The sequence below is a fragment of the Macaca fascicularis genome, chromosome 1 (genome assembly GCF_037993035.2).
Source record: "Macaca fascicularis isolate 582-1 chromosome 1, T2T-MFA8v1.1".
NCBI classification, from domain to species: Eukaryota; Metazoa; Chordata; class Mammalia; order Primates; family Cercopithecidae; genus Macaca; species Macaca fascicularis.
In genome coordinates this window covers 223113825-223136047 of record NC_088375.1, presented here as the reverse complement: position 1 = coordinate 223136047, position 22223 = coordinate 223113825, and the positions used below count along the sequence as shown (strand labels likewise).

At 54.9% G+C, this 22223-nt stretch overlaps 2 protein-coding genes across 8 annotated transcripts in view; one reads left to right on the top strand and one right to left on the bottom strand.

The window, feature by feature from the left end:
- Positions 1-95: 95 nt before the first annotated feature.
- On the bottom strand, positions 96-16047 carry MAD2L2 (mitotic arrest deficient 2 like 2). 6 transcript variants are annotated; one of them, XM_015442670.3, is made up of 9 exons: positions 15809-16047; positions 5113-5164; positions 4905-5023; positions 3146-3217; positions 2449-2549; positions 1654-1748; positions 1266-1339; positions 696-788; positions 96-432 (listed from the first exon to the last, which is right to left on the bottom strand). In XM_015442670.3, the coding sequence occupies exons 2-9, from the start codon at positions 5150-5152 to the stop codon at positions 391-393; spliced, it is 636 nt and encodes a 211-aa protein (XP_015298156.1). In that variant the 5' UTR covers positions 5153-5164; positions 15809-16047; the 3' UTR covers positions 96-390. The 6 variants fall into 6 exon arrangements, with proteins under 6 accessions (XP_015298156.1, XP_065386031.1, XP_073876408.1 ...); XM_065529959.1 differs by lacking the exon at positions 15809-16047 and adding an exon at positions 5784-5964; XM_074020307.1 differs by lacking the exon at positions 15809-16047 and adding an exon at positions 5589-5694 and having other exon boundaries at positions 4880-5023.
- Positions 5753-22223, top strand: part of DRAXIN (dorsal inhibitory axon guidance protein) — a 39821-nt gene continuing 23350 nt past the window's right edge. Inside the window, exons 1-2 of one of the 2 annotated variants that reach the window (XM_045380717.3) lie at positions 5753-5885; positions 6806-6916. The gene's annotated coding sequence lies outside the window, so the exon portion shown is untranslated. Of the gene's footprint in view, positions 5886-6805; positions 6917-16096; positions 16250-22223 lie in introns of those variants that run through there. The other variant, XM_015442624.4, reaches the window with a different exon arrangement.

The following is a 22223-nucleotide window of genomic DNA, read 5'->3' as shown; positions in this document are numbered from 1 at the left end:
GGGTCCCTGGCATTTTGGTGGAGAAGCAGCACTCCCCCACCAGGTTTTCCCCTGGCCATACCTGTCCCTCCCACTCTGGTTAATGATGGCATCAGTTCAGCCCAGCCCTTGGGGCCCCTTTATTGAAAGAACTCACAGCACAGTATTTGAGACAGACAGTGTTTGCCGGCGGAACCCCAGGAGGCTGAGAAGTCGAGGTTGCGGCATCCTTCACTGCCTCCTGGGGGAGGCATCCTCCAAGCAGACCTGAGCGGCCCCGGGCTGGGGCGGGCGATCCACACACACAGGCGATAAGAGCACTTGGAATCAGGGCAGCCATGCAGCACTGCCCTAGGCGGGGATCCCCCAAAGTCTGACAGTTCGGGCATCAGTGAGGTGGCAGATGCCCCCTCAGCTGCCTTTGTGAGCACGCTCTTCCACGTAAAGCTGCATCTGACGAACACAAACAAACAGCCACAGTCAGCAAGACAGCCAGGGCATCCCTGCTGGAGGACACAGAAGCACCTGGTGGGCAGATCTCCGCCAAGGGTGGGGCCTCGTGGCCATAGCCGAGGTGGAGAAGAGTAGAGACGGGAGGAGCCTTCCACCAGGCATTCCCTCGTTCTCTCCCCCAAGCCCTCTAGTAAGGCCTCAGTGCCGGGCCTCACTTCCTAAGCAGCCCCTAAATAAGCTTCCCACGTCCCCACGAAGCTCACCTTTAAAATGTCCGACGTCATGGTTTTTAGTGGTATCAGACGGGGGTCATGCATGTGGACATCCTGCTCATCTGCCAGGATCCAGGGGAAATCCTAGGGAGGGGACAAAGGTCAGGGGGGTGACGGAGCTGGGCCTTTGCCTGCCCTTACTTTGCTGTCCCTCCCACTCCAGACCAGGGGCCTACAACCTGAGCCTCAGAATCACTAGGAAGCTGTTGGTGATGCAGACCCCAGGCCCCCCCATCCCCCACAGAGGCCAAGTCCATAGAACCCAAGGGACAAGCCCCAGGCACCAATGCTGAACCTGATGGGCCAGGACCCCTCCCTGGAGAGCCCCCACTTCAGAAGAGCCAGGATGAGCTGGGGGCCTCAGCAGGTGGCTCCACCTGAGCTCCTCACTGCCCCAAGTGCCCAGATGGAGCAGTGGCCAGGCCTGAGGACCTGCTGGGTACCAGGCACTGCTGCACCAATATAATGGATGGCTGGCCACAGGCAACGCCCCTGCCTGCCTGAAACTGCCACATCACGTTTCTAGAGCCTGCACCCAGACCCAGACCTGTCTCATCTCACCTTGATGACCTGGATCTTCTCCATATTGCGAGTGGCGGCTTCTCTTGTGTGCACTAGGACTGTGAAGGTACAGCCTGGAGAAGCAAGAGGTTGGTGGAGGCTCCCCCGCCGCCCTGGTGCCTGCCACTGGGCCCAGCCTCTTCCCACTTCCCTTGCTGGCTCGGCAGCACCCCCAGAGCAGATGGCAAAGCAAGTGCTAAGAAAAGCCCCAGTCAATAGGGAGATGGAAGCCAGGTGGAATCAATCAGGGAAGCTTCCCAGAGGAGGTGGACTCTCAGGGTTAGGAAGAGATGAGTCTCAGAGCAGCCAAACATGGACCTGGGAACACAGACCAACCCGAGACAACCGTGGAAACGCCAAGGGAAGAGAGGGTGGGGAGTGGACACACCTGGGGGGTTGTGGTCCAGGACGGCATCGCACACACTGATCTTCAGGATGAAGGCTCGGAGCAGCTGCTCCACGTGAGACAACAGGGAGTCTGAGCTGAGAGGAGAGGAGGTCTTCCCATCACACTGGCGCCCTCCCCTCCACCCCAGGCATCAAGCCTGGATGCAGACCTGGGGTACAGAACCCCCTCCAGTGCCTCTGAGAGTGCTGCATGCCTAGGACCCAGCTCCCTATCCGGTCCACACAATTCAAACCAGCAAGGGAGTTTACAAGAAATGCCCTGCCCCACCCCAGACAAAGTCAGAATTTGGCGGGGGGCAGGGGAGATAGAGGCGATCTGAGGAGGCCTCCCTAGGTGGTTTTAATGTGCAGCCAGGCCCAAGAACCAGGACGCCAAGCCAGGAGGGGAAAGGGCTTGCCTAAGGCCACACAGCCTGTGGGGACAGGTTGGGCATAGATTCCAGTGCCCTGACCTCACCATCAGAAGCATGCAGTTGACTAACTAACATATGTGCCAAAGGTCAACTTCAAGTTGACTGGACACTTGCCTGAGGAGTCAGAAAACTGGTTCTGTGTCCTGGGCTCTGCCCCTACCCAGGTGACCCTGGGTAGCTCATGTCATTTCTCTGGACCCATCTCAGCTGCTCACAGGCTGTCCCCTTGTCAGGCTGGCGCATCCTGCCCTTTCTCCTCCCAGGCCTTTTCCAAGGTATTCAAGGGCTGCCTTAAAGGGGTGGGTGTGTTGCCAGAGACAGACTTGCTGCCAGCTAGTGGGCGAGGGGCAGGGGCAGCCCACCTGATGGACAGCAGTGGAGGCTGGGTGATCTCAAAGACGAATTTCTCCACTGGGCGGTGCTCTTTATCCAAAATCACCACCACCACTTTCTCCACATCATTCTGCAAGGAGAGGAACCCCCGCTGCAGAGCCAGACACCCCACCCCCACTCCACCACCCCGCCTCCACCCCCTTGCCCAAGGAAGGAGGGGAAGCGGCCCACTCACAGCCCTGCTCAGCTGCTAGGCTGGGCGTCCCCAAGAGCCCAGATAGCGCGGGTTTGAGAAGCTGGCACCCTCCGGTATGAGCGGTGCAGGCTGAGGGAATAACCAGGCCCCAGAGGGAAGGTCCCAGGAAGTCTGAGATCAGGACTAGATGGGGAAGAAACCCTGAGGGGCTCAGCTCAGACAGAACGTTTAGCGTGGAGAACAGGGAACGGATGTGAGAAAAACCCAGAGCCCACCAGGGCAGTCCCTCCTCACAGCCAGCTTCAACCCAGGTTCCCAGGCCCCAGGCACCCTGCACGTGGCCCACATGCCTTGGAGCCTGCCCCTGGGTTGGGATGGTCTCCAGAGTGCAGGGAACAGGCTTCTGGGTATTGGAGCCATGAAGACGCCACAGAGTCCTAGCATCACCCCATCCCAGAGTTGGACCGTGAGCATAGAGGGACAGGGGTGAGCATGGGGTGAGGTGGCTGGGGAGCCCAGTGCACCCTCACCTTCTCCAAGAGTGGCTTGACGCAGTGCAGCGTGTCCTGGATATACTGATTCAGCTCCGGGTGGCAGGACATCTGCACACAACACCATGCGGCTGGTGAGGCCCAAAGCACAAATGGGGAAACCATCCAACACGACCAGGAGCCCAAGGCCCTGTCTGCCTTCCGTCAGAGGCCCAGCAGCTCTCCAGGGCCCCCTACCCAGAAGACCCCACTTTCCCTCAAGAGGCTAACAACTGTGAATTTATCCATGGAGAAAGAAGTTAGAAGATAAGAACTCAGGCTGGGCGCAGTGGCTCACTCCTATAATCCTGGCACTTTGAGAGGATAAGGTGGGTGGATCGCCTGAGGTCAGGAGTTTCAGACCAGCCTGGCCAAAATGGCAAAACCCCGTCTCTACTAAAAATACAAAAATTGGCCAGATAAGGTGGCATCTGTAATCCCGGCTACTCGAGAGGCTGAGGCAGGAGAATCACTTGAACCTGGGAGGCGGAGGTTGCAGTAAGCTTAGATCAAGCCACTGCACTTCAGCCTGGGCAACAAAGCAAGACTCATCTCAAAGAAAAAAAAAAAGATAAGAACTCAATCCCAATATGAGCATTTAATATACCATTAGGGGTTCTTAATGTGGGGTCCATGGACTCCTCCAGAGTCTGAAAAGTCCCTAAAGTTGTATCTTTGTGCACGTGGGCATTTTTCCAGAAAAAGGATCCAGAAAAACATAATCAGATTTCAAAAGTTAAGAACTAAGGAACTGTGAGGCCTCAGGTAAATTCCTTAACTTCTCTGAGCTTCAATCACTTCATCATAAAGAAAAAGTGAGTAAATGTCAATTTTTTTTTCCTTTTCCCTCTAAAGGTGACCTTCAACAATGTACTATGGGTTTGTTGTTGTTTGGATACTGTGGGTTTGTTGCTGTTTGTTTGGATAAAGCCATCAAATATCGCCAGTGGAAAATGCAATTAATACATGTAACATACAGAACATCATAGCTTAGCCAGGCCTACCCAAACACACTCAAAACACTTACATTAGCCCACAGTTGGGCAACATTATCTAACACAAAATCTATTTCATAATAAAGTGCTCATGCCTGTAATCCCACCACTTTGGGAGGCCAAGGCGGACGGATCACCGGAGGTCAGGAGTTCGATACCAGCCTGGCCAACACGGCGAAATCTTGTCTCTACTAAAAATACAAAAATTAGCCCGGTGTGGTGGCACACGCCTGTAATCCCCAGCTACTCGGGAGGCTGAGGCAGGAGAATCACTTGAACCCAGGAGGTGGAAGTTGCAGTGAGCCAAGATCATGTAACTGCACTCCAGGCAGGGCGACACATCGAGACTCAGTCTCAAAAAATAAAATAAAATAAAAAATAAAGTGCTGGCTTGGCCTGAAGTGGAAGAGGTTTTTTTTTTTTTGAGACAGAGTTTCGCTCTTGTCACCCAGGCTGGAATGCAGTGGCACAATCTTGGCTCACTGCAACCTCCACCTCCCAGGTTCAAGCGATTCTCCTGCCTCAGCCTCCTGAGTAGCTGGGATTACAGGCGTTAGCCACCACGCCCAGCCAATTTTTGTATTTTTAGTAGAGAGGGGGTTTCACCATGTTTGTCAGGCTGGTCTCGAACTCCTGACCTCAAGTGATCCGCCCGCCTCGGCCTCCCAAAGTGCCAGGATTACAGGCGTGAGCCACCACACCCGACCGAAGAGTTTTTAAAAGTCTAACCTGTACCCACTCTGTGGTTCTGGGACGTGCCTCACCTGGACCGGCACGTTGTACTTCTTGCGTTTCTGGAAGATGCCCACAGGGTAGACCTCGCGCACGTAGAGGATGAGATGCACAGCCACCTCCAGGAACTCGCAGAGCACATCGGCCACCACTGCAGGGGGCACAAGCCGGTGGTGCGCTCCGGGAAGCCCGCCAGCCCAGACGCCCCCGCCCCCGACCCCGCAGGTCCAGCCTCCCTACCTTGGCCAAAGTTGAGGTCTTGTCGTGTGAGCGTGGTCATCCTTCCCGCTACCTGAGTGGTGGGGCAAGGGCAGAGGGTAGTTCCAGACACCCAGGAGCCCAGAACCCGCTCGCCTCCACCGTCTCTTCCCTCCCCACAGTCCGTGGGAACTGGGGCATGACCTCCCGCTTCGCACAGGCTCAGAGCAGCTGGGAAGAACCCCCAACCCGACGCTGGCGTCCGTGCTTGGGGGCATCAGCCTCTATCCACTGGCCGCCCGCGCCCCCTCGCTCCGCCGTCTCGGGGGGTGTAAAGATCACAGCGGTGCCCCTGAAAAGGGCAGGGCCGCGGACGCAGAGGGAAACAGCTGGATGCGCAGGGCCGGCAGTGCAAAGCGGGACACGCGGAAAGCAAAGCTGGGTTGGAATAAGACTCCGCCCCCTGCCCGGCCGGATCCCTCCCGGCGGGAATCCGCCCCCTCTCCCTCCCCTAGTACCGGCTCTGGGCTCGGTTCCTGCCCGAGATCGGGCCCGGCCCCGCTGCGGGGAGCCACCGACCGGACCGATCGCGCCTCCCGCTCAACCCGGGGCCTCGGCGCCGCTGGGTGACGTTCACCGCGCTCCGGCGGGTCCTAGAGCCCGCCCCGCCCAGGCCACGCCCATTCCCGCGCAGTCCAAACCCGGCCTCGCACAGGGCGGTTCCGCCTGCGGGGACTAGGCTCCGGGGGGCGGGGGCCGGGTCTCGGCGTCGGGCAGGGGCTGAGACCCGCCGCTCCACCTCCCTTCGACTTCAGGTGGGCGCGAAGAAAACACAACGTTGATCTCCAAGTTCCATCGGATTGCTACATATCTTCCCCCGAGGGCGTTTCTCTCGCTTTAGCACGCGCCGGAAGAGGGCGGGTAGGGGTTGCTGGGGAGGGCAAAGGGGAGGATGCAGCTGGGGACTAAGGGCAGCCACATCTGAGCTAACCCGAGTCACCATTCCTGCAGCTGCCCACCTAAAAGAGGCTCCTCTGGCTCGGGGGCGGGAACAGGGGAGGACAGGGTTGCACCGGTTGTCAAGACCCGGGTGAAATTTTAAAAATTAAAAAAAGAGGGCGTGCACCGGCGCCGCCCCCGCCCCGCCCCCACCGGGTACCTAAATACAGCCTGGCCTGACGGCCCAACAGGATGAACCCTCCCCGCCCTACGCTTCAGAACAATAGCTGACCTTTATGGAGCTCCAGCCGAGTGCTGGGCACTGGGCTACGTGTGTCCCTGGATTATCTAAGTCCCCGGAGTAACTCCATGAGGCAGTTACTCTGACTGTTCCCTTTATACAGATGAGTGAAGCGAGGTGCAGAAGGGTGAATAACCTGCCGGAGTCTCCCAGCTAGTGGGGTGGGCGATGGCCGAGGTGCCTCCTGCCGCTACCTTTTACTGCTCCGAAGTCCCCCACGGACGTGGACTCCGTCTGGAAGTCCTGAAAGGGCCCTCAGAGATGATATTATTAAAATAATAAGAAATGACTAGCATCGAGTGCTTCTTATGTATCAAACACTGATTCCTGTAATTCCCTCCTTAACCCTAGCAGCTAAATCTCCACTTTACAGCCCCACTTTACAGATGGTTAAACAGGCCCCGAAACGTTCTCTAATTCGCCAAAATCACATAGTGGGAATACAAACCTAGCTCTGATGCCTCTTCTGACACCAGGGCTTCCACTTATTTACAGCCCCCTTATTTTACAACTGAGAAAACTAAGATCTGAGAAGCAGCTACGGAGTTAGTGGGCAACAAGTCAGGACCAGAAGCCAAGAGGACTTTGTCTGCGACCTCCAGGGAGGTAAGAGCTTGTTAATCCCATCCGTCTGTTTGGTCACAGATCTAGCCAGGCTTGTTTATCATTTACAGCTCATTATAGGAGACCCGGATCCCTCCCCCGACCCCCTGATGCCTTCAAACCTGCATTTCCAGACTTCTAATGGGGAGAGAAAAAGTAACTTGTAAGTAACCCATTAAGCTAGGAATGTCAGCAAAACATTTCTTCAAATGCAGTCCTAGGAAATCTGCATCAGAATCCCCCAGGAGCCCATTAATCACAGCTGCTGTGCTGCCCAGAGCAACCTGATCGAGGTGGGGTGCACAGCAGGGCACTGGCCCTTTAACAAGCTCCCCAGGGGCCCGGATGCCCAGCAAAGTGTCGGAATCGCCACAGAGGTTTGGACTGTTCCCAGAGAATATCTGCATTTTGTAAAAATATGATGCATTTTGTAAAATTGTGATGTAAAATCATCCGTCCAAAGGGACGGATGATTTTGTTTTAGGAACTGGTGCATTTGGCAGCACATTCTGGGGACAGCAACCCTTCTCAAGACGTGGGGATCCTGCCCACATCATGCCATTTCCAGACAGAGCTGGCCAAACAGCTCACTGGCTTATAGACAGTGTCCCGTGGTTCCCTGAGATTGACTCATTGCAGAACTTGGGAAAAACAAGCGTCTTTCCTTTCCCTCTCTGGAGGCTGCTTAAGCAGCTTTTGTATTGGTGACAGGCAGTGGCGGTCATAGGGGGCAACTCCTTGCAAAGGAGCCCTTCAGACTGGGGCCTGGGGTGGGGAAACTGAGAGTCAGGTGACTCCTGTGTGATGGCCTTCAGGACACAGTGTGAGGGGCACTGGGGCTCAAGTCAGGCCCTCCGTCCATGGACTCCCAGCCCCAGCCCTCTGCCCCGAGAAGACACAATACAAGCCACCCATAGAATTCCTGACACACAGAGCTAAGAACGTGAGAAAAACCTTGGGGGACATAAACTCAACCCTCATTTTTCCTTGGGGAAACTGAGGTCCCAACAGCTTTTGACACTGGGGTACCCACCTTGTCAACTAGAAACCTGTGGATAAAAATATCTGGGTTTGCAAATATCGTATGTTCTCACTTGTAAGTGGGAGTTAACCTATGGGGATGCAAAGGCATAGGAATGATATATTGAACTTTGGGGACTCTAGGGGAAGGGTGGGGAGGTGAGGGACAAAAGACTATGTATTGGGTACAGTCTACACTGCTCAGGTGACGGGTGCACCAAAATCTCAGCAGTCACCGCTAAAGAACTTATCCATGTAACCCAAAATTATTGCAATTAAAAAAAAAATGTCAGCTGGGCGCGGTGGGTGGCTCGTGCCTGTAATCCCCGCACTTTGGGAGGCTGAGGCGGGCAGATCACCTGAGGTCAGGAGTTCGAGATCAACCTGACCAACATGGAGAAACCCTGTGTCTACTAAAAATACAAAATTAGCCAGGCGTGGTGGCACATGCCTGTAATCCCAGCTACTCGGGAAGTTGAGGCAGGAGAATCGCTTGAACCCGGGAGGCGGAGGTTGTGGTGAGCTGAGATCCAAGATCGCACCATTGCACTCCAGCCTGGGCAACAAGAGCAAAAACTCCATCTCAAAAAAAAAAAAAAAAGTCTGGGTTTGGGGCCTTGGGTTCAGATCCAATCACAAACAGAAGGAAGGTGGGCTAGGAAGCAGATGGGTAGGGATTCAAACCGATCTGACCCCAAACCCCCAAAAGGCTTCAGTCTCATTAGTGAAATGAACAGGCCAGACAGATGTTCCCTAAACCTCTGATGGCCTCAGGTTCCATGGGGGTGGGAGCAGGGGCAGGGGGCCGAGTCAGCATGGGCCCATCCGGGGAGCTCTGCCAACGCTCCATCCATGGGCTCCTCAGCATCTGGTTTTGCATATCTTAATCGTATCAGCATGATGGATGGTCACGGGATCCAGATTACATTATGGGGTTAATTTATTACATTTTTGAACACCCGTCTGCTGGGAAACTGTTGTTCAAAGTTATTTGCATATTTTTCACCATAATGACAATATGTAGGAAGGCAGCTGGGAAGGAAGGATGGGTGTTTAGGGGGAGCGAGAGCTTATTTGCCAACTAGAGCAGGTCCCTGAGGATCTGCAATGGGGATGGAGGGAAAATCACTCCCAAGAGACATTGAAGTGGAAACTGAGAAGGTGAGCTGTGAGCACCAGCCCAGCAAAGAGAAAGACCTGCACGCGCAGAAGAGGACTGCTGGGGTTTATGGAAAACAAACACACAGTGAGTGAACCAGGTAATAAGGTTTCCAGCCCCCAGAGGTGATTCCAAGACCCCTCCCATCTCCACCAGGCTGATGGCAGAATGAAGGTTCCCAGGACACCAATCACATGGGTATGGGGGACATACAGAGTGAGCCACACATAACCTGGTGACAATCTCCTGATACCCTGATGCTCAGGGGCCCATCCAGTTGCAATGACCCTGGGCAGGGACCCAGCCTCATTCATTATTTCAATGCAGTGCCTAGCCAAATTCAGGTTCTCTCTCTCTCTGTCTTTTTTTTTTTATTTCTTTTCCAGAGACAGGGTCTCTCCTTGTCACCCAGGCTAAAGTGCAGTGGGGCAATCATAGCTCACTGCAGCCTGAAACTCCTGGGCTCAAGAGATCCTCCTACCTCAGCCTCCTGGGTAGCTAGGATTACCGGTGTGCACCACCACACCTGGCTGATTTTTAAAATTTTTTGCAGAGGCAGGATCTCACCATGTTGCCTAGGCTGGTCTCGAACTCTGGGGCTCAAGTGATCCTCCTGCCTCAGCCTCCCAAAATGCTGAGATTACAGGCTTGAGCCACCATGCCCAGCCCAAATTCAGGTTCTCAGCGAATGTGTGTCAAATGAGTGGATGAAAGAATGAGTGACAGAGGAATGAAATGATGGTGGACAGTGGCTCATTACCACTTGCCTGACTTGAATCTCAACTGAGTCTGGATGAGGAGCAAAAGACATTGGCTTCAGTGCCTGGGCTATGGGCACTATGCAGAGAAAAGTTATTTTCAAAAACAAAAGCAAGGGCTGTGGCATGTTCCCTATGGTGTCCCCAGCACCCACTCGTCCTGCTCATGTGTCCAGCCTGCTGCTTCTCTCCCCAATGCTGCCCCTTAACTAGCTGTGAGGCTCTTCTTTCTCTGAACCTCAGTTTGCTCATCTGTAAAATAGGATAATGGTAGTTCCAATTTCATAGGATTGAGCAAAGAGCAAATGCTTATGTCCATGTTCATATTTATAAAAAACATAAAGTGCACAATGCCAGGCACAGTGGCTCACTCCTATGATCCCAGGTTTTTGGGAGGCCAAGGCGGATGGACCACTTGAGCTCAGAAGTTCGAGACAAGCCTGGGCAACATGGCAAAAACTCTACAAAAAATATAAAAATTAGCTGAGCATGGTGGCATGCACCTGTAGTCCCAGCTACTTAGCGGGCTGAGGTGGGAGGATCACTTGAGCCCGGGAAATCAAGGCTGCAGTGAGCCATGTTTGTACCACTGCACTCCAACCTGGGTGATAAAGTGAGACCCTGTCTCGAAAAATAAATAAACAAATAAAATGCACAATGCCTGGCACATAAATGCTCAATTAATGGCTGTTATGACAATGATATTAAGGTCTATATACACTATTTAAGCCCCCAGAACAAACACTCTGGACAAGCTGTCATGCTTTTCAAAACCCCATCCAAACCATCTTTAGCGGCCTCCCCATAGCTCCATTTCCATTTCCCAAGGCAGCAGGCAACTCCCAAGCTGCCCTAGGGAGGACACGTATCATCACGGAACAAGACGCCTGAAGACAAGGGCTTCCGGCCGACAGCTCCTCTCCGCTCTCATCTGCCTTCTGGTGTGAGGCCTGACCTGGTCAGCTGTCCCAGATCTCGGGGTTCACTGTTGACCTGAGATGGCTTTCAACACTGCAGCCAGAGCAAGGCCCTCACCCACCATTCCCTCTGTGGGATTCTACTGATTCCCAGTGTTGCTGACCCTTCAGTGGTCAGGGGGACCTTGCTGGTCATCTGCTCTTTTTTCATAGAGACAGGGTCTCACTGTGTTACCCAGGCTGGTCTTGAACACTTGGCCTCCAGAGTTCCTACCTCAGCTTCCCAAAGCTCGGATTACTGGCATGAGCCACCACGCCTAGCCTGGTCGTATGTTCTTAAACTTTGGGCTTCTATACAGAGACACAAAATGTCTCTTTCTCTTTTTTTTTTTTTTTTTTTTTTTTTTGAGACTGAGTCTCACTCTTGTCGCCCAGGCTGGAGTGCAATGGCGTGATCTCGGCTCACTGCAACCTCCGCCTCCTTGGTGCAAGCGATTCTCCTGCCTCAGCCTCCCAAGTAGCTGGGACTACAGGCATGTGCCACCACACCTAGCTAATTTTTTTGTACTTTTAGTACAGACAGGGTTTCGCCATGCTGGCCAGGCTGGCCTTGAACTCCTGACCCCAAGTAATGTGCCCGCCTCGGCCTCCCAAAGTGCTGGGATTACAGGCTTGAGCCACTGCCCCTGGCCCAGAGACACTAAATGTCTTACACAACATCAGGAGTGTCCAGATATATTCTGCAGCCATCCTGGGCCACAAGATAAGAACTTTTGATCCAGCTCAACTGCCATTTAAAAAAAAAAAAACTTCTCTATGGAGATATAATTCACAAACCATAAGCCGGGCGCAGTGGCTCACGCCTGTAATCCCAGCACTTTGGGAAGCTGAGGCAGGCGGATCACGAGGTCAGGAGATGGAGACCATCCTGGCTAACACAGTGAAACCCCGTCTCTAGTAAAAATACAAAAAATTAGCTGGGTGTGGTGGCGGGCGCCTGTAGTCCCAGCCACTCGGCAGTCTGAGGCAGGAGAATGGCGTGAACTGGGGAGGTGGAGCTTGCAGTGAGCCCAGATCACGCCACTACACTCCAGCCTGGGGGACAGAGCGAGACTCCCAGACTCCGTCTGAGAAACAAACAAACAAACCATGAAGTTCACCTTTTCACTGGGTGCGGTTCAGTGGTTTTTAGTATAGTCACAATGTTGTACATCGCTACTTTGTCATTCAGAACATTTTCATCACTCCCCATGTCTTGAGAAGGGTTGTTAATGCCCAAAGTGTGCTGCTGGGTACATCAGTTCCGAAACCACTAATCTACTTTCTGTTCCATGGACTGTCCAATTTTTTTATTTTTAATTTTTTTTTTTTTTTTTTTTTTTTTGAGACGGAGTCTCGCTCTGTCGCCCAGGCTGGAGTGCAGTGGCCAGATCTCAGCTCACTGCAAGCTCCGCCTCCCGGGTTCACGCCATTCTCCTGCCTCAGCCTCCCGAGTAGCTGGGACTACAGGCGCCCGCCACCTCGCCCGGCTAAGTTTTTGTATTTTTTTAGTAGAGACGGGGTTTCACCGTGTTAGCCAGGATGGTCTCGATCTCCTGACCTCGTGATCCGCCCGTCTCGGCCTCCCAAAGTGCTGGGATTACAGGCTTGAGCCACCGCGCCCAGCCAAATTTTTTTTATTTTTAATTTTATTTTTTGGAGACAGGGTCTCACTCTGTCACCTAGGCTGGAGTGCAGTGATGTAATAGCAGCTCACTGAAGCCTCAACCTCCTGGGCTCAAGCGATCCTCCCACCTCAGCCTCCCCAATAGCTGGGGCTATAGGTGTGCCCCATCACACCCAGCTAATTTTTATTTTATTTATTTATTTTTTGAGACAGAGTCTCTCTCTGCAAATCAGCAAACCTGCTAAAAACCTAAGTCGGATCATGTCTCTGCTCTGCTCTTGGTCCCTCTAAACAACCCAAGTCCTCCCCGTAGCCTTTGCAGGCTCACATTGTCAGAGGTGTCTGAACCAGAGCAACCTCATCTTGAGTAGGGGCTGGGTAAAATGAGGTTGATACTTACTGGGCCATATTCCCAGATGACTAAGGCATTCTAAGTCACAGTATGAGACAGGAGATCTGCACAAGGTACAGGTCATAAAGACCTTGCTGATAAAACAGTTTGCAGTAAGGAAGCCAGTCAAAACCCACGAAAACCAAGATGGCCACGAGAGTGACCTCTGGTCATCCTCACTGCTCCACTCCCACCAGCACCATGACAGTTTACAAATGCCACAACAAAATCAGGACATTACCCTATATGGTCTAAAAAGGGGAAGCAAAGGCCGGGCACAGTGGCTCACCCCTGTAACCCTAGCACTTTGGGAGGCCAAGGCAGGCAGATTGCCTGAGGTCAGGAGTTTGAGACCAGCCTGGGCAACATGGCAAAACCCTGTCTCTACTAAAAATACAAAAAATTAGCTGGGCATGGTGGTGTGTGCCTGTAACCCCAGCTAATTGGGAGGCTGAGGCATGAGAATCGCTTGAACCTAGGAGGCAGAGGTTGCAGTGAACCGAGATCATGCCACTATAGCAGCCTGGGCAACAAAGTAAGACTCTGTCTCAAAAAAAAAAAGATGGAGGGGCTGGGTACTGTGGCTCCCGCCTGTAATCCCAGCACTTTGGGAGGCTAAGGCAGGTGGATCACCTGAGGTCAGGAGTTCAAGACCAGCCTGGCCAATATGGTGAAACCCCATCTCTACTAAAAATACAAAGTTAGCTGGGTGTGGTGGTGCGCACCTGTAATCCCAGCTACTGGAGAGGCTGAGGCCGAATTGCTTGAACCTGGGAGGTGGAGGTTGCAGTGAGCCAAGATCGTGCCACCGCACTCCAGCCTGGGTGACAGAGCAAGACTCCGTCTCAAAAAGAAAAAAAAAGAGGGGAGGAGGCATGAATAATCCATCCTTTGTTTAGCATATCATCAAGAAATAACCATAAAAAGGGGCAACCAGCAGCCCTCAGTGCTGTGCTGTCTATGGAGTAGCCATTCTTTTTATTCCTCTACTTTCTTTTTTTTTTTTTTTGAGACGGAGTCTCGCTCTGTCGCCCAGGCTGGAGTGCAGTGGCCGGATCTCAGCTCACTGCAAGCTCCGCCTCCCGGGTTCACGCCATTCTCCTGCCTCAGCCTCCTGAGTAGCTGGGACTACAGGTGCCTGCCACCTCGCCCGGCTAGTTTTTTTGTATTTTTTTTTTAGTAGAGACGGGGTTTCACCGTGTTAACCAAGATGGTCTCTATCTCCTGACCTTGTAATCCGCCCGTCTCGGCCTCCCAAAGTGCTGGGATTACAGGCTTGAGCCACCGTGCCCGGCTATTCCTCTACTTTCTTAATAAACTTTTTACTCTATAGACTTGCCCTAAATTCTTTCTTGTGCGAGATCCAAGAACCCTCTCCTGAGGTCTGGGTCGGGACCCCTTTCCTGTAACAACATGGTCCTACCCCAGCTCCCCGTCTGATGTCACCTCGCTCTGTTCCAGCCTGACTCTTCTCCCCCAAACACACCAAGCACACTCCTGCCCCAGGACCTTTGCACTGGCTCTTCTGCTTTCAATAGTCTTCCCACAACCACGTGGCTCATTACCTTCTTTTCTTTGCCAAAAGAACTGCCCCACCAAAGAGGCCTTTCCTAAAAACTTTATGTAAAACAACACCTCTTCCCTTCATGCTTTGTCTGTAATGTGCTTTCCTTTTCTTCATAGCACTAATCACCACCTGACATCATTTATTTTTATTTATTCACTTATCTTCTGTCTCCTTCACTAGAATCTGAGTTCCATGGGGGCAGGGATTCTTGTCCACGTTATTTACTATCCTACCTCTGGTGCTGGCCCATAGTAGGTGTTCAACCGGTATTTATGGGATGGGTGACTCAAACTTTTCTGTGAATAAACAGTCCAGTGTTCTCATCAATCCATCCTGGTGCCCACCAGGCTAGTAATATCATAGTAACAATGGTAGCTAATTTTTCAGGAGCATTTGCTATGGACCATCCTTAGAAACGTTATCTCCTTACACAGGGCACTGCGTTCAATACTGGAACCCTGAAATTTAGGTATAATCATGAGCTCAGAGGTTAGGCGACTTGCCCGAGACCACAAGGGACGGCATCAGAAGAGGAACACACAGACATTTAGCCTGACGGCAGAACTGTGTTCTAAAACCTCAAAATCGTAATTTGCCACCCGCTGGAGAAAGAAAACAGTCGAAATGGAAGCCACCTGGAGAGCTCAGGGCCCCAGGTGGGAGTGCTGCTTCCCACGTATGGGAGTCCGGCCCTATCGCTCTTTGATCTTTGCAGCGTCCGTGGCCCCACCGACCCCGTCGTGAGTTATGGGAGCCACGGGACCCATAACCCAGCATTCCCGGACTCCCAGCGTCGTCAGGACACGGCGCCCCGCGCGGTGATGGATGAGCCGGCCCCAGCGCTGGCTTTGTCCGGGTTGGGCCGGTCTGAGAAGCTTCAGGCCGGCTTTGGACGGGGCGTGGCGACAGCCGGGCCGCGTGTGTGTGTGTGTGTGTGTGTGTGTGTGTGTGTGTGTGTGTGTGTGTGTTGGGGCCGTTGTCTTTCTCCCTTCCCTATCGGGAAAGGAGGCACGGGTGCGCCGTCGGCGCCCCAGGTGAGCTGGCAGCACTTTGAACACCCTTTGTACCCCCACATCCAAGAGCGACCTCTCGGAGAACCCCGCCTGCCCACTCTGCGCACTTTCTGCGGCTACAAAGGCCCCGCCGTTCCCCGTCCCGCCTCCCCAGCCCTGGGCATTTCTTCCGTCCCTTTTGACAGTCTAGGCGGAATAATCCTTTTGCGGACCCGGGCCCCTGCCCAGCCAGACGCGGCCGCAGCTGAGCGCGCAGCCTCGCTCCATTGTTGGGGTCCACCGAGGACCCCCCGCCGCGGCACTTTGTCGCCCGCCCCCCGCGGGGCCGCTCCAGATGCGCCACCGCTGCCGGAGCCCCTGCCGTCCCACGCGCCCTGGGCCGCGCCGAGGCGGCTCTTACGCACCGGGAGGAGTGGGCCCGCCTCGCCCGGTGCCCGCACGGCTGCTGGGCTGCGCCCGCCTTTGTCTGCCTCCTTTGTCTGCCCCGCGCCCTCGCGGCGGCGGCGCCTAGGCCTCTGGGGAGCTGGCCCAGAACGCGAAGCGCAGCTGCCGAGGGCGCGCTGGCCGGGAGCGCGCGGGGCCCGGCCCCGGGGCTGCCCCTCGGCTGGGGGCAGTCGAGCCCGCCACCCGCCGCCCCTCCTCTGTCCCCTCCCCGCGCTCCCGCCCCCTTCCCTCCTGCCCGCCCACTCCCCCTTCCTTCCAGCCCCTCTCAGCCTGGGCACATCCTCCGGCTGCCCGCGCACCTCTCCACGCTGTCCCGGTTCCGCCGCTTGCCCTCGGCTGCGCTCGGCTCCAGCGGCCGCTCGGCCCCGAGCCACTCCGCCCCCTCCCCGCCGGCCGGACAGGTAAGGCACGGCCTCGGCCCGCCCCTGGCCCCGCCCCTCCCGCCGCACCTGGTTGCGAGCCCGGACAAAGGTGGGCTACCTGGCGCGCCCAGGGGCGGGGTGTGCGGGGTCCCGAGGCTGGAGGTGAGGATGCTGCCTCCTTCCCAGCCCTCGGACCCGTCCATCCGCCAGTCCTTCCGCCGCCTCCGCTCCTTGCCGCGTCTCCCCACGACTCCTGGCTCTGCTCCAGGGTTCCCCATCCGTCCACCTCCCGCTGGACGCCCACTTTTCCACGCTCTGACACTCGGCCTCGCGCGCGCCCTCGCCGCCCTCCGGGGTCCCGGCTCGCGCCCACTCTCCTCCGCACTAACCTTCTCTCTCCGGGACCCAGTCTCCCTTTGTCTCTCTGTCTCTGCCGTCTCCGGGTGGTCTCTCAGACTGGGGGCCCCAGTCCGCCACCGTTGGAAGAAGCCTTCGAAGACTCCCTGAGCCCCGGGCAGAGCTGGCGGGCGTGCCCTCCCACCCCTTTCGAGGCCTCCCAGGAGGCTGGGGTGTGTGGCCGGGGGACGCTGAGTGCGCCCAGAACCAGCACCGCCGGTGGCCCCGCGCCCTCCCGTCTGTGCCCAGGACGGTACTCAGCCTGGCTCCCCCGACGGCGCTGGTCTTTCGCCTGTGGCCTCCCGCTCTGCCCCTCCCTCTCCCCACCGCCGGCTTTTGGCTTTTCTCCGTCTGCTCGCGAAGGATCTCAGCCGCCTTTGGGGCCCGGGTATGAGATGAGAGAGGGCTGGGCTTTCCCGCCAAGTCTTTCTTGCTTTCCTCAGCTGGGTGCTCCCTGGGCCATCCTCTCGGCCCGACGTGCTCCCTCCACGCTGCCCACCTCCCAGCCCAGTGACACACGGCGTCTGGAACCGGTTCACTACCATGCGTCTGGGGTCAGGGACACGGGGGCTCTGGGAGTGATCTTGGACAAAGGAATGCATCTCCCTGAGCCTCAACGTTCCTATCACAAAACAGGGATGGTGCTAGTTGCTACCTATAGGGATGTGAGTGGAAATAGTGAGGTGCCGCTTGGTGCTGATTCACACACCCTGTGGAGGAAGGGAGGGGAGGAGGGGAGGGAAAGGGAGGGGAGTCTACAGACCTGGGGTGGGGTGGGGACAGGGGGCTCCACAGAAATGGATCTCAAAGTCAAGGCTTAGAGGCACTTCAGAGTAATCCCCCAACCACAGCCTCTTCCCCCAAAACACTTCCTATCACCGTCACCTCCTCGTGCCTGTACAGGCGTCCACACCCTTGCAAGCACTCTTCTCTTTCTCTCTCTCCTCCTCTTTGCTTGTCTTAAAATCAGCTAAAACAATCAGGGTCCACAGGTCACTTTTTTTCAAGATGAGATCCGTGTGGCTGTGCTGATGTTCCCAACAGCTGGTCGCTAATCAGCAGGCATCCTGTGACTCACCCGCAATTCTGAACCTAGGTCTTGGCCTGATGTCTTTTATAGGGGCACCAGCTCACAGGCCGCTTCCTTTCCTCTGAAGGGATTGTCTTGCTGGCTCCTGGACCTGCTGTGTGCTTGCCCAAGCCCCCTGACCACTGTCTAGGTTGTCATAACAGGTGACACACCACTCCAGGAGTCTGGCAGTGACATGGCCTGAGTGTCTTAATGAGAGCAACTTCAGAAGAGAGAAACCTCTCAGCTGGCAGGTTCCAGGCTCCTCTGGCTGAGTTCTTGTTTCAGCCACAGCCGGGCTGGCAACTGGAGCCTTTCTCTTTAGAGGCAAGAATGGCCGGATATCCCTGCAACATCCCACATCCAGGCTTCTGCTCGAAATCCTACCTGGCAGACAGGCTCTACTTTGGTGAACCCAGCCCTTCACACCATCTCTGCCCCCTGCCTTCTGCAGCAAAGCCAGCTCAGAGGCTCAGGAACCTTGCTCAGCTCCTCCCTGCCCCCTCCGCTGCCTTCCTCCCCACTATTCAATTCATCCCCCTCCCCAATCCATACTCCTCAGTGGCTCCCTGTGGCCACTCAGTTAACTACAGAGATCTCAGCCCAGCCTATCCCTGTCCTGCCTGCCTCCCAGCATTGCCCCCTCTGCGTCCCAGGTTGCAGCCACGATGGAGAGCTGACCATCTCCACGGCCTGCCCTCCTCTGGACTTTTGCTAGGGCTCTTTCTGCCCTGCCCTATGTTTGATCTCAGCCCTTCCGTCTTTGCTGGCCAAGGAGGTCTGATGTCCCCTCCTGTGGGAAGCCCCCCTGCACTCCCTTGCCTCCCTGTCTCTTGTGAACTGCACGGCATGATCGCTATCTGGGAGGAGTCTGCTCCTCCCTGGGTGGGGGCTGGGTCTCCTGCTTGTGGTCCCAGTGCCTAGCACGCAGTAGGGGCTCTGTGCACACCTGTTATATTGAATGTGATTCCTGGTCAAAGGCATGGGAATGAACTGAAAACTGCAAGCCCCAGTGTCTTGCTGAGTTCTGCTGGGTCCCGCTGGCGGGGCCAGGGCGGAGCTGGCCCTCTGGCTAGGGAGGTTGGAGGGGGAGCAAGCTGCCCGGAAACCCCTCTGATACTGAGGCCCAGCATAACTCTGGGAAATGAAGGTGGTCTCTGTGCCTGATTATAGGGGTCGAAACTGAGACCAGAGAGGGAAGTGGCTCACCCCAGCCATGCAGATGGGTGTGAAGCCCAGCTGATCACTTAGCAGCTACAGGACCTGGAGGGAGTTCCTTCACGTGTGTCGGCCAGGAATGTGATGGAGCAGGGACTTGCATCCTGGCCTCCCTGACGACACAGTCTGGGAAGACCAGGAACTTCCCTCAGAGGCGTGGGCATGTTCCTGGGTGGCAGGTCATAGCAGCACCCCTGTTCTGGCTCAATGGGTTGGAGCTGCCTCTCTCTTGCTTGACTGGCCCTCTTTGCTTGCCCTACTCCAGCCTTCCCTCTCAGGGGTGAGCCGCTGTGGCCAATGGTCCCCAAGAAGAAGAAGGCTGTGGGAAGATGGCTGAATCTTTGCCAGTAGAGGCTCTGCCACCCCAGGTCCCAGCTTGGCAATGTCCCATGCCCCAAACCAAGACTTCCCTTGATGGGATGGGGTTGAAGGGGTGGTTATGAGGGATGAGGCTCCTGCTGGAACCCACAGCAACTGGAAGGAGCTCATTGCAGGACTTAACGGTTTTCAGGTGTAGCAGGCTCTGGGTCAGGCCCCAGCTCATGCCACCTACCCTGGGACTCAAAGCAGCTGCACTGGTGTTGGTTACTGAATGGCAGCATGAAGAGCAGTCTCGGCCAGGAATGCGATGAAGCGGGGAGGATGAGTCCGAGGAGTCAGATGGCTGCGGGTTTGAATCCCAGCTCTATCACATGCTCTACTAGGCAACCTTGGGCAAGTCCCTCGGGCCATTGTCTTAATGTTCCTACACAGCCATTGTTACTATTACCATCTGAAAAATATTATCCACTTCGGGCCAGGTGCAGTGGCTCACACCTATAATCCCAGCACTTTGGAGGCGGAGGCAGTTAGCTCACTGGAGGCCAGGGGTTCGAGACCAGCCTGGCCAACATGGTGAAACTCCATCTCTACTTAAAAACACACACACACACAAAAATTAGCTGGGAAGTGTGGCGCATGCCTATAATTCCAGCTACTCAGGAGGCTGAGGTAGGAGAATCATTTGAACCCAGGAGGCACAGGTTGCAGTGAGCGAAGGCTTCAGTGAGCCGAGATTGCACCACTGCACTCCAGCCTGGGCAACAGAGTGAGACTCTGTCTCAAAAAAAAAAATAAAAACAAAACAAAACAAAACAAACATATGTGTATATATATATCAAAGGGTCAAGTTAAATAAAGCATATAAAGCTCTGGGCCTAGAACAGTAGATGATACCCAAACAAATGTACACATTTTTCAGATGTGGAAATGAAGCCCAGAGAGGTTAATTGACTTGCTCAGGGTCACACAGCCACTCGGTGCTGGAGCCAGAATCCACACCCAGGATGGTCTGACTCCAGGAGTCTGTCCACTCCACATCAGCCTCTGCCAGAGCTAAATGGTCTAGGTACTAAGATAATGAAGTTTGATGAATATGGGGGCTGAGGCTTGCTTCCCCCCACCCCCAAATTGCCTAAGAGAGCAGGAAGAGGGGCCACAAGTACCTATAATCTAGCAGGAGGTAGGACTCGAGCTCAGGAGGTGAGTAGGGAATACTGGGTGAGGGAAGCAGAAAGCTGGTGGCCTTTGGATGGGTGGGGCCTCTGACAAACTCCCCCAAAGCCCCTATACAGGTTTTTTAAGGTGTGAGGCCTGGGTTGGGTTGAAAATCCCAAGGCTGCTGTTGGAAACAATAAAAGCAGATGGAGCTGCCCCTGCAGGGAAGCCAAACCTCATTTGCCAAGACAATGGTCCCCTCCAGGCTGGCCTAGGACGGTCCTGCCCTGCCATCGATCACCCCACTGAGGACAGAGGACACAGCCACCTGCGCCTGCCCCTTTGCACACCCAGGCACAGATGCACAAATGCTCCCAGGAAACTCCCCGGCCCCGACCACACCCACTCCCGCCACCTTACTCCCTCTGTCTCCCCTTCCCATAGTAACAACTACTGTTTATTTCACCCTCTCTGTGTCCCATTTACTTTATCCTTTACTCCCCAGCCGGGCACGGTGGCTCATGCTTGTAATCCCAGCACTTTGGGAGGCAGAGGCGAGTGGATAATGAGGTCAGGAGTTTGAGAATAGCCTGGCCAAGATGGTGAAACCCCATCTCTACTAAAAATACAAAAATCAGACAGGCATGGTGGCGGGCACCTGTAATCCCAGTTACTCGGAAGGCTGAGGCAGGAGAATCGCTTGAACCTGGGAGGCGGAGGTTGCAGTGAGCCGAGATCGCACCACTGCACTCTAGCCTGGGCAACAAGAGCAAAACTCCGTCTCAAAAAAACAAAAAACACTTTGGGAGGCCAAGGAGGGCGGATCACGAGGTCAAGAGATCGAGACCGTCCTAGTCAATATGGTGAAACTCCGTCTCTACTAAAAACACAAAAATTAGCTGGGAGTGGTGGCCTGCACCTGTAGTCCCAGCTACTCGGGAGGCTGAGGCAGGAGAATCGCTTGAACCTAGGAGGCGGAGATTTCAGTGAGCCTAGATGGTGCCACTGCACTCCAGCCTGGCAACAGAGCGAGACTCCATCTCAAAAAACAAAAACAAAACAAAATAGCCAGGTGTGGTGGCGCATGCCTGTAATCCCAGCTACTTGGGAGGCTGAGGCACAAGAATCACTTGAGACCGGGAGGCAGAGGTTGCAGTGAGCTGAGATTGTGCCATTGCACTCCAGCCTGGGCAATAGAACGAGATTCCATCTCAAAAATTTAAAAAACAAAAAAAAAACTTTTACTCCCCAATCCTCACGACAGCTGACATTTCACAAGAGAGGAAACTGGGGCCCAGAGGAGTTGAGAAACTTGACCAGGTTGTCTAGCTCCTTCTGCTCTGCTCAGTGAGGGCCCTCCCATGGGCCAGCTTAGTGGGTTTGGGCTGACATCTGTGGGCTGGAATCAGTAATAGTGATGTCTGGGCCTCCACCTCTCGTTAGACCTGTGACCTCTCACCAAGACTGGTCTCCCTTATCAGTGGGGACACCTGGAGGCAAGGACTGTGTCTTTGCGGGCAGATCAGCAGCTCCGTGTTCTGGGACCCTCCCAAGGCCAGAGCTGTGCCTTTCCTATCAGATTGGGAAATTCCTGAGGACAGCAACTATATCTCCCCTGCTAGATGGGAGGCTTCCCCAGGGCAGGGGCTGCTTCTGGCTTAGATTGAAAGCACTCTGCGGGCAGGGACTGGGTCCCCCAATAGTCATAGAGTCTTCTAAGGCATGACCTGGCTCCCTCCTATCCCAATGAGCCAGGACTATGGGTCCCCCCTCAGACTGGTGGTTTCGAGGAGCAGAAGCCAGGTCTCTCCCTTCAGACTGGAGCAGGTGCCCTTGTCTGGCATCCTGGTTCTG

What these genes read in the sequence shown, in the direction of transcription:
- MAD2L2 (XM_015442670.3), bottom strand. Translation starts at nt 5,152, where the DNA reads ATGACCACGCTCACACGACAAGACCTCAACTTTGGCCAAG. An exon ending in AGACCTCAACTTTGGCCAAG is followed by an intron (nt 5,024 to 5,112) that starts GTAGGGAGGCTG and finishes TGCCCCCTGCAG; the next exon opens with TGGTGGCCGATGTGCTCTGC. An exon ending in TCAAGCCACTCTTGGAGAAG is followed by an intron (nt 2,550 to 3,145) that starts GTGAGGGTGCAC and finishes CTCTCCTTGCAG; the next exon opens with AATGATGTGGAGAAAGTGGT.